The sequence below is a fragment of the Ziziphus jujuba genome, chromosome 8 (assembly GCF_031755915.1).
Source record: "Ziziphus jujuba cultivar Dongzao chromosome 8, ASM3175591v1".
NCBI classification, from domain to species: Eukaryota; Viridiplantae; Streptophyta; class Magnoliopsida; order Rosales; family Rhamnaceae; genus Ziziphus; species Ziziphus jujuba.
In genome coordinates this window covers 16,265,633-16,277,663 of record NC_083386.1, presented here as the reverse complement: position 1 = coordinate 16,277,663, position 12,031 = coordinate 16,265,633, and the positions used below count along the sequence as shown (strand labels likewise).

Below are 12,031 nucleotides of genomic sequence, written 5' to 3'. Positions count from 1 at the left end.
GACAATTTCAAGAGAAATAGGTTTTTTCGTTTTTGTTACAAAATATGCTTGAACCCTATCAAACTCCTCTTCTCTTTGTCTTTCCAGATTAGTTATTTATCTTTTTATTGGAGCTGCTAGGTTGTTTTGAGTTTGGCTAATGGAAGATGGAGTTACCGTGTATCTTTTTTTTTTCCCTCTGCATAATCTTTAGGAGACGACACTACTTGCAACAGCATCATGTTGTTTTTTGAAGTACATTAATTATCGTATGGATCAATGACTTATTAAAATTTCATCAAAATATATCAGACCATGGATTTAATTGGCAAGAAACCCACAAAAGTTATGTTTGGTTTGATGGTTCAATAAATAAATAAACAAAACAAAAAAGGGAAAAGGAAAATCATCAAGAAATTTCGAGTACTCATTTTTAGATTATTCAGAAGGAACTCAGAATTACATTTTATTATTATTATTATTAGTATTCTGTTATGAGCGAAAATAGAGTAATCCAGTGTATCCAGAAAATTCAAGTTTCGAAAAAACAAGACGACAAGATTTCAAGCACCACAACAATTCAAGCATTTATGAGAGGGCATGACATGACCAAACTATGCCATGTAGTTTTTTTTTTTTTTTGGGTAAATAACGATATAATATAGATTGGCATTTGAATATGAACAGAACCTCGAGCCCCTTTCAAAAAAGACATCCTCAAATAAACAAAAAAGATTGCATTCAATTCTTAGCATGTCGGATTCACACCCCTTTTGAGATCAATTACTACTGGTTACCGAAGAAATAAAAAGAGACTATTACTCCCTACGCCACAAAAAAGATTTAAAAAAAGAACAAAGAAAAAAAAAGCGCCGAAAGTAGAAAATAGAACTCTCTAGAAACCGAACTTTCATCCTCCTACGAACACGAAAGCATATAAATATGTATATATACATATATATATATATATATATTTTTTTTTTCCTTTTCTAATACTCTATTATCTATTAAACTATTAGCAAAGACATTAGGAAATCCAAATGGATAACGCCACCTAAACTATAAGAACAACACCCATATGGGTTTCTCAGCAACACTAGGAAAGCAAAACAAAAGTAGAAATCAAGCAAAACACTTTTTGCATAAGGGTGATGGGAGGGGCAGAAACAAACTTGTATTCAAGTTTCTTCCTCAACCTGCTCATGAGGCACGAATAATGCACCTTAATTATTAATAAACGAACTTCCCCAACAGCAGTTCCATGCAGAAATAAGAACTAAGCAACTGTATTGCGTATAATAATACCCCATTGCAGAAAAATGTCTAAACAATTATGTTGAGCAAAATTATCCCATTAATATCACTTGTTTTGAAATTTTGGAATAAAAAATAACATTTTTCGTTCCATTCTAGTGTATACCAGTCACCAGCCAATAATCTATATAACTAAACCATGGTCAATATGGAAGGAAAACGAAGTAGTTTTTTTTTTTTTTTTTTAAGTCTTACACACTAATATGTTACCGGAGACACGAAAATTATAAGAATAATAGCCCCCCCAAAAAAAAAAAAAAGGAATGGAAAAAAAGGGCCAATCAGCAATTAAAGAAGTTAATAGGTAGAAGAAATATTAAAGTTCAGAGTTTATATCCCTGAAAATCTAGTCCCAACCAACCAGTCATAGACCCAAACTCTCTTTGAATAACACACAAGCGTTTCATTTCAACTTCCAACTAAATTAAAACATTAAAAAAAAAAAAAAGGAGCTCAAAATACTGATTCCATACCCATTTCCTCCTTTATGGCTAAATTTCCAAAAAAAAAAAAAAAGTTTAATTACCATTCCCATAAGCTTGTAGTGCCTCACCAGTGAGCCTGCAAATCCTCCATTCAGACAAGACTTTAGCACCCATTTCTTCATAAAACTTAATAGCATTGACATTCCAATCAAGCACCACCCACTCCACCCTCCCATACCCCATTTTCACCGCCTGCTTCGCAACCGCGCTCAGTAACATCCTTCCAAGCCCTTTCCTTCTATAACAATCCCTCACGAACAAATCCTCCACATAAAACCCAGGCTTCCCCAAAAACGTCGAATAATTTGGGAAAAACAGCACAAACCCGGCAACCGTAACATCCCCAATTCCCGATCTGAAAATCTCCTTCTCGGGATCCTCAATCGGGAGGTCCAGATTGAGTACCTGGACATCGGGCGTGTAAATGGTGTTTTGGTCAAGTGGGGTGTCGGAGAAGGGTTGGGAAGAGACTTCGAGGATGAAAATGGTGAAGGACTGGAAGGGTGGGGAGGTGAAGAGGGTGGAGGAGAGAGAGGACTCGGTCGCAGTGCACATGTTGGCGAGGCGCTCGAAGACGGCCATCTGATGGATGAGCTTGTGGATGTGGGGAACATCGGAAGGGTGGGCTAGGCGGATGCGAGCGAAGAGTGGGTAACCCACAGGTGTAGAGCCTTCTGGCACCATCGTCGGTGCTGTCGGCGCCGGAGTCGGTGGCGGTGGAGGTGCGGCGGCTGCCATTTGCGCTCTTGGGTTTAGCTGAGAGAAAAGCGTTTTCTAGAGAGAGTGCGTGCGTGCGAACGATGGCTGAACAGAGTGTGTGGGTTTCAGGAGATTGGGCGCGAGGACAAATATATATAGAGGAGGTTTTAGGGGACTGCTCAGGTATTTTGGAAATGAAATGGGTTAATTTGGATATTTTGCCTAAAAATGTTATCTCTTCTTCTAAACTTTGATTCTTGTAATTGTAAAAATGCAAATATTTTACGAATTAAATTGATTATAAATTAAACGTAATTTTACAAATATTGTACAAATTAAGGGGACGTATCTAATTTAAAATTTAAAAAATTTTAAAATTTTTTAAAAATTTAGAAGTATTCAATTTAGATTTTAAAAAAATCCATATAAATTTAATGATATTAAATTTAGATTTTGATAGATTTTATAAAAGTCCATTAAAATATAGGTATATTCAATTAGAACTTTGTGAAATTCTTTTAAAATCTAATGGTATTCAAAAAGTCATTGATTTTAAAAGACTTTAAAAAATAATGAATTTTAATGAATTTGAAAGGATTTTAACAGTAAAATTATGACGAAAATTATCAATATAAAATCCAACCTCAAACCCAAAGATTTCGTTGGATTCTTATGAAATTTTTATGAAGTCTGTAAAATTCCATAACAATCCATCAAATCCTTTAAAATCTATAATTTTTGTTAAATCCATTAAACTCTAAATTGAATACATCCCCCCTAAATGTAAATTTACAAATATTTTACAAAATGATTCTTATCATATTGAAGGGGTCATGATACTAAAAATGTAAATAAATGGTTACAAATTAAATTGCAATATCTGGTTTAGAAGTGTTGGAACCAAATGCTATTGTTTTTTATGCAACAATAATTAATAATAACACGTTAGTAACATAAGAAAAAAGGGAACTATGTTGACTTTTAGCAGAGGCTGCTGAAGCTTGTCCATTTACAAAGCAATTTGTATGGCTGCTAAGGAAGGATGGAGGAAATTTAAGTGCAAACAATGCTAAAGCTGTAATTCAAAATTTGAATTTTTGAGGAAATTCGTTTTTCCATTTTGGTAAAATTCCAAGAAGTTCATTTGTGCACTGGGCTGCTGATGGTTTCATTAGACATTATTGATATTTGTCTTTCTTTTGACTCTCTTACTTTTGGATGGACCCCTAGATCTTGTAATAGTTTTGTCAATGGGCATTGAATTCATGTGGAAATGGCATAACGTTGTTTACCTGGTGCTTGGCTTTTGGTTTGGCTTATATAACAACACCTTTTCAGCGAAAAAAAAAATCTAAATTAATATGGTTTTTGTTGTCATAAGAAAGAAGTCTAACATGGGCTTGCAGTATATATATATATATATATATATAAGGGGAAAATTCAAAAATGCTCACACCTTAGTTAAAATGAAGAAAAATGCCTACCTCTTTTATTTCCAATAATTTTGCCCACTTTTACTTTTCCTATCTAACAAATTATCCAAAATACTTTTACCATATTACTTATTTATCAAGAAATTTAAAGGACCATGTAGCTTTGCTGATTTTTTTTTTTTTTTTTACTTTGATGATAATATTCATTTTTATTTATAAATGGTTTGAGAGAAATGTGAAAAATAATAAGGAAAATATGAAAAAAAATGATATTAGTTTGAGGTTGAAAATGACACGCCTTGCTCCTAATGGAGAGAGGGGCCCCTATCATGAGAGGGGGGTGGTGGGGTGTAAACAAAACTAAGCAAGACTACCGGTCCCTTAGTCATACTTAATTTTGTTTACATCTTGCATCCAATTGCACACCACACCCCATGGTAAGGATCCTGTCCTCAATGGGGGTGAAGCATGTTATCTTTTAGATACAGATTATCTCGAATCCATATTGGGGAATCCTTTTTGATATGGGTGGTGTGTACAAGTTTTTTTTTTTACAACAATATTCCATTTGTTTGATTCCACTGAAATCGTACCCACCACATGCATCAGTTACCTCTTTAAGAACTTGGGTTCTATCAGAACTAATTCGATCATTAACTAAAGAGCTTCCTGTACCGTTGCCTCAGTCCCACCTCAGCTAGCATTATCATCATCTATTGAAGCTTGGGCAAATTAGAAGAAATGAAGAAAGGTAGATTGAAGCTTGGGCAAATTGGAAGAAAAGGAGAAGGATTGCAAACATGGCTTAGGCTTTGTGGTAGGAAGAGAATTGAAGGGTGTGGGCAAGCTTGAGAGAGAGTGAATTGAGATCAAATTGTTTTTAGAGGTGAAGAAGATTGAATCATGATGTTGAAGACTACTTCAGCCTAGAGCGTTATTTTATTTTTCTTTGATTGCCAAACATGTTTTGCTACTAAACGAAAAAGAATTAAAGGGGTACAATTGATAATTCGTTAATTAGGGTAAATAAGTTGTTGGCAAAATTATTGAAAGTGAGAGGGATGAGTGTTTTTTATTTTATTTTTATTTTGGACGAGACATGGGCATTTTTGTGTTTTCTCTATATATAAAGCGGTTTTTATAGTTAAATCTTTATAGCATTGATTATGGCTTTTAACTAAAAATCAGGACAACTTCGGTCCATTACCCTAAGTTTGGCCTCCAATTGATTGTGGGCTTTCTTATTTTTATTTTTGACCATTTACATTACTAATCTCTTATCCTAAACTTTAATTATTGCAATTGTAAAAATGCAAATATTGTAAAAATTAAATTGATTCTCAATTAAATGTAATTTTACAAAATTTAGTTATTGGCTAAATTGTTTTTCACATATCAAATTTGCCATTATAGATAACCATTAACAAGGATTTTGGAAGATGATGCAGAATGCATTCTACAAGTCCCAATAGGCAAGGCATATTGTTAAGATTATTTGGGATGGCATCACACATCTTCTGACGAGTATTATGTTCAAAGTGGTTATTGGATTGCTCGCAAATTAGGGGGTGGTTCTCAAATTGGTGGTTGTTAAAGTATGATGTTGGAATAGAGTTTTGCCACCTTATCTCTTCTCTTTCACGTTAGTTAGAGCCACATGCTTAGTTATAAAGGAGCAAGTTTATTTCATTTTTTATATATATTTACCAACACATTTAATAGCTTTGTTTATAAGCTGATAATCATAGAAATATACTGCTCGATGGTTCTTTCTCTCTCTCTTTTTTTTTTGTTTAATTTCTCTTCCTTTTTTCTTAATTTTCTTGCATTTTTTGGTAACATAACCAAATGACTCTAACATGGTATCAGAGCACGATTGAATGGGTGGATCTAATCAAACCCTTTATGGTTTCACCATTACCAAGTAATTTGATAAAGCTTGATGATGGTAATTTCCTCATATGGAAGTCTCAAATCTTACCAATTCTCAAAGGTTAACTATTCATCATGTGTATTGAATTTCCAACCTTTGAAAAAGCAAATTGAAGTGAGCAATGAAGTTCTACCTTTGTTGTAAATGGTGATTTGGATGAATCAAATGGGTGGATCTCTCAATAAAAGGAAAATTGGTATATCCAAGACTAATTCATACTCGGCTAGTTAAAAGGTACATTCTCTCCTGAAAGCTTTGGGCATTTTATTGGAAAGGATTCAATATTTAATTGTGGAATGTACTGAAAATAGATATGCTTCGAAGTCTCACACTCAAGTTCTTCACTACTGAAAACTTATGCAAACTACTAGAAATTGAAATTTGAGCATGGATGCATTCATTCTCAAAATGAAAAATCTAGTGAATAATCTTATAGCAGTAGGAGATGATATTTCTGAGGCTGATTTGATTACATATATTCTTGGAGGTTTAGAATCAGATTATGAACCTATTGTAAATGTCCTAGGCATAAAACCAAAAACATTTACAATTGAAGAGGTGCAGAATCATTTAATTGTCTATGAAACAAAGCTTGCACAATTATACTCTTTTATGAATTTTGATTTGGGAAATGTAGCTTCAACTAATTTTGTTGCTGAGGAATCTAGTTTAATACTTGTGTGTCTCAATTTGGTTCACAATCTTGTAACTTAACCAATAGTTTTTGCCAGTTGATTAAATCCAATCCTTATGAGAAGACTTGTGAATCTCATATATCAAGAATGTCAATTACAAGGCCTAATTCTAACTTGGCTTCTATTAATGAAAAACTAGATCAAGGATTTATTGCTAAAAAATATTATTGATTGTGGTTATAGTAGTAGCTCTAGATATTATAATGATTTTCAAAAACAGGATTACAATAGATATAATGCTGGGTCATGATATTATGATGGATTTTAATGTAGACATATGACAATAGACAATTTGTTTTTTGGAGAAGAGACAGAGGTATGACAATAGACAATTTGTTTTTTGGAGAAGAGACAGAGGCTTTGGTTATAAAGAAATGCCTCGGTGTCAATTATGTATTAGGATTGGTCATTTGGTGCCAATATGTTATTACAACAAAAATAACCAAGTTAATAATGCAGTGGTTAGATGCCAATTTGTTAAACCCTCTCCTATAATCACTTGTCAAGTTACTAATATGGCTTATCTTCCACAATTTTTGAAATTTTGTGCCAGCTATCAACCTAGTTGTGGTTTGTTTGCTCAGTCATCTCCTCATGTCTACTTTGGATAGTCTATTGGTTCTGTAGGGTATAATTCAGTTGGTGGAATTTTTATTGCTCTAGATATTACTAATCAAGTCTTGCTTCTCTTAGACAACCTAGTTTGGTACATTTTCAAGGTGTTCTAATAATGTCTCATAGTCAACCTAGTTATTTTACCGTTACTCATAATGGAATACCAACACAACATTTGAATCCAAATCAAACTCTAATCAATAATCTCAACCCATCTAATTTTGGTTCAACAAGTTGGTATTTGGATATAATACCTCATATTGCTAAGAGATTAATTAGTATCTCAAAATTGACCCAAGGTAATCCTATCACTGTTGAGTTCTATTCTAAACTGTTTGCTTAAGGACAAATTGCTGGGAGTAGTCATATTCAAAGGGATTATTGAATGAGGTCTATACAAGCTTGAGCTACATGATTAGAGGCTACTTGTTGCTTTCAAGAACACAATGTTGTTGTTTCTGATTTAGTCTTATTTAGTATCAATAATACTTCATTGAATTTGTGTAGTTTAAGATTTGTTCTATCTGGATTTTTGTCTTCAGCTACTAATAAGGACACATTGTTCAATCAACTCTTAGTTGTAAGTTGGTTAAGAAACAATGTAAAGATGATGGTAATAGTCAATAATTTGATGGTGATTTGTATCATTTACACTGTAATAATTAGAAATCAAATGCTAATTTAAGTTTGTTACATCAATGTTTAAGACATGTATATTCTATTATCATGCAAAAAGTATTGAAACTTTATAATCAATTCTCAAAGTTTAATAAAGACAGTTTACCTTTCTATGAAGCATGTCAATTTGGAAAGCAACATATGCGAACCTTCAATAGTTCATCTTCTAGAACTAGTAACCCTCTTAAATCAAGATATTCAGACCTATTAGGACCATCTCTAACACTTGCTAAAGAAGGATTTAGAGATTATATCCATTTTTTTGGATGGCTACACCAAATTTACATGGCTTTATCGATTAAGAACAAAATTAGAGGTTTTTGGTTGTTTTATTGCTTTCATTAAGATGATTCAAAGAAGTACAGGTCTTTAGATCAAGTGTATTCAATTAGACTTAGGTGGTAAATATCAAAGCTTTTTACCTTACCTCAAGTAACATAGAATTTTAATTAGACATTCTTACCAACACACACACTCAAAATGGCAAAGCTGAAAGGAAATATCGATAAGTTGTTGAGGTAGCTTACTATGCTTGCCCTAGTTTATAGGTCTCTTCAATTCTAGTGAGAAGCTTTTAGTGCCGCTGTATTAATAAAAATGGTAATATTATTGTATTTTCAGTTCTAGACTCTTTGCCAAAAACAAAGTTATATGACGATCTTCCTTATTGTCAAAACATTCATCCCATGCAAACTTGTTCAAAGAGTGGAATCAGCAAGGAAAAGTTTTTTATTTTCATAAACTATTTCACTAACATAAACTGCTTCATCAGAATCTTCTTGTGATAGTACAACTTCCTCCACATCATATCAACAAATTCCATTTGAAACTGAACTACTAAATGTACAACAAGCTCTTCAAAATATCAAATGGATAGTGAGTATCAAGCTTTGATAAATAATAAAACTTCAACTTTGGTTCCATACACATCTAATATAAATATTCTACAAATAAAGCGTATTTCATATCAAGCATAAATCTGATGGTACTATTGATAAGTGCAAAGCTCGTTTAGTTGCTAAAGGTTTTCAGCAAAAACTTGGCTTTGATTTCTTTGAAACTTTCAATCTTGTGGTGAAGCCTATCATTATTTGAGTTATTTTTAGCTTGGCACTTGCTTATAATCGGTCTCTAAAGCTAATTGATTTCAACAATGTCTTTTTGAATGGTGATCTTCAGGAAGATGTCTTTATGGCTCAACTAGAAGGGTATATTAACTCACTATATCCTAATAATGTCTGTGAGTTGAATAAGAATCTTTATGGCTTTAAAAAAGCTCCAAAAGCTTGGTTTGACAAGCTCAAAACTTCTTTAATTCATCAAGGCTTTGTTAATTTAATAGTAGACTCTTCTTTATTCATTTTGAAAACTGTAGAAGTGCATATTCTCTTTCTCGTGTATGTCGATAATATCATCATTACTTGATAAAGTATTGCATACATTGAAAATCTGGTTCATAGCTTGCATTTTTAATTTTCTTTCGAGAATTTAGGAAATCTTCATTATTTTTTGGGAATTGAAGTCAAATGAGATTCTACTGGTTTATTTTTGTCTCAAACTAAATAAACTTGAGATTTGCTGCATAAAAACTCCAATGAGTAAAGCAAAGACTATGTCAACTCCAATGTGTCCAAGACAAAAGCTGTCCATTCATGAGGGAGATCTTTTGACACATCCAGAGGAGTATCAAAGTATTATTGGAGCTTTTCTATACTTGACCATAACAAGGCTAGAGATCACTTTTGTTGTTAGCAAACTTTGTCAATTTGTTCACTCTCCAAAGACAAGCTATTGGGAAGCTTATAAGAGGCTTCTAAGGCAGCTTAATGGCAATATGTAGTGTGGTTTACACTTAAAGATCCCTGATATCTGTAAGCTGGTTTTTCATGCCTTCATTGATAGTGATTAGGCTAGTTATCTTGATGACTTCCAATATTGCAGTGGATATTGTGTGGTTTCTGTTTCAAATATTTTTTTATTGGAGTTCACGAAAAAACTTATAGTTGCTAGACCAAGTAATGAAGCATAATATAGAGCATTAGCAAGTTTTTCAATTGCATTAAATTGGCTAACGGAGCTGTCTAAAGAGTTGTAATTGGGTTTGCCTCGTCTAATTGTTTAGTTAGATAACTTAAATATCATAGCTCTTATTTATAATCTAGTCTATCATTCTAGGACTAAACAAAAAGAGATTGGCATTCATTATGTTAGACAAAGAGTTATGTGGTGTCTTCTTGAAATTCATTATGTTCCTACACTTGAATAAATAATTGACATTTTCACTAAACCTCTTGGCAAAACACGATTTCAATTTCTCATATCAAACTTGAATATCATTTAACTCTCCAACTACTGATATTGGAAAAAAAAAGAAAAAAAAAACTTATATCTTCTTGTTTGATTTTTTTTTTTTTTTTTAAATAGAAGCCTCAAACTTTTAAAAGGCTCTTGTTTTTTAGGGTTAGAGGTGGGGAATATAGTTTTGCCACCTCATTTCTTCTTTTCCATGTTAGCTACAATCATGTGCTTAGTTATAAAGGAGCAAGTTTGTTTTGTTTGTTATATATAAATACATGTACAGTTAATAGCTTTGTTTGTAAGCTGATGAACACAGAAATTGAAAGAGTGAACAAAGAGTATATAGCTTGAAGAATGTGATATGTTTGTTTATTATATTTAAGGCTATTTATATAGACAATTTTAACTTTAGAAGATAAGCTACACTTTGTAAATAGTACATATCTAATACATATCAACTAAATATACAAAGCTATAGATACAAGTCAACAATATTACTTTATCATAACCTATCACAACTGTATATAGTTACTTGTCTTTATCATCCCTCCTCAAGCAAAATTGGGATTCTTTGAAGTTGAGTTTGGTTCTGATAAGAAGAAAGCACGTTGTGGGTAGTACGTTTGTTAGCAAATCTGCAAGTTGATCTGAAATGGGTACATATCTTACTTGAAACTTCTTGTCAACAACTCTATCTCGAACAAAATGAACATCAATTTTGATATACTTGGTCCTTTGATGATAGGCACTGTAGGTAATTAAACCATTAGTTCATGATACAAAAATTAAAGTCAAATAATTTCAATAGCACCATTGGCAATGGATCTATACCAAGATTTTGTGCTCCATCAAGCAACCACATTTTATTTTTTAGAGGACCAAGAACAAACAATAACCACTTGTAGACTGGCATTCATCCACATCAGAAGCCTAATCAGCATCAGTGTATCCTACCAATTAATCTAGAAAAGATGAACTTTTTTATATACCAAAAGTTCTTGTTCCTTTAAATAAATGTTGGATTTGTTTTACAAACTGTCCAGTGTATTTCGGTGGGCTGATGCATGAATTGGCTAAAACTATTGACAATAAAAGCAAGTTCATGGCTTGTGATAGTAATGTACTATAAGGCGCCAATTGTGCTATAATAAAGAAGAACAGTTTTGAATAAATTACCAGCTGATTGGCTAAGTTGGATACTAGTACTAGTTGAAGAAAGACTTATGCCGTAAGCAGCCATTTCTGTCTGATACAACAAATCCTCAATATACAATGATACGAACCTAGGACGACCTGCTCCTAAACCCGTATTATATTAGCCCGGATCTTTAATTAAGTTCAAGTTCTAATGGAATTGAACTCAACCCCTAACCAACCTGTGGTTAGAAACCTTGGTATAATGTAGACGCCTATTGATAAGTCAAGCTAAAACAACCAATTCTCTAATGGTGTTTTAGGTGTTCTCAAAGAACAAAGAGATAATTAATCTCACAAGTATTTTTTCAATCAAATCAAAGTTGTAAAGTTTTAAAGTTATATTATTAATGAAAAATAAGCCTTTAAATAGGCTTTGAAAGAAACAAAATAAACCCTAAAAACCCTAGGAAAAACCGGCCACTCAATGAAGAATTCTACCTTGGCTGAAACTTTCCTTTTCCTAATCTAATTTGGATTAATTAATTCCTTTATTTTGAATTAGGAATTAATTAATTTACAAAGAAAATAATAAAATAATAACTTTCCTAATCTTATTTGTCCAGAAAATAAATAAATAGAAACTAAAAATAATGGTAGTTTCCTAAAACAAAAAGTAGAATAAAATTAGGAAACTAAAATACTAGCTTTTTGACTACATTGACTTTGACCAATTCTTTGACCCAAGTGAGCTCCAAATCAGCTTCA

General features: G+C 32.5%; 1 protein-coding gene across 1 annotated transcript; it reads right to left on the bottom strand.

The window, feature by feature from the left end:
- Positions 1 to 1,581: 1,581 nt before the first annotated feature.
- LOC132804916 (GCN5-related N-acetyltransferase 8-like) lies at positions 1,582 to 2,619 on the bottom strand. The gene has a single exon (XM_060819295.1). The coding sequence runs from the start codon at positions 2,514 to 2,516 to the stop codon at positions 1,812 to 1,814; it is 705 nt and encodes a 234-aa protein (XP_060675278.1). The 5' UTR covers positions 2,517 to 2,619; the 3' UTR covers positions 1,582 to 1,811.
- Positions 2,620 to 12,031: the final 9,412 nt, after the last annotated feature.

Coding starts and splice junctions, on each gene's coding strand:
- LOC132804916 (XM_060819295.1), bottom strand. CDS start 2,516: ATGGCAGCCGCCGCACCTCCACCGCCACCGACTCCGGCGCCGACAGCA.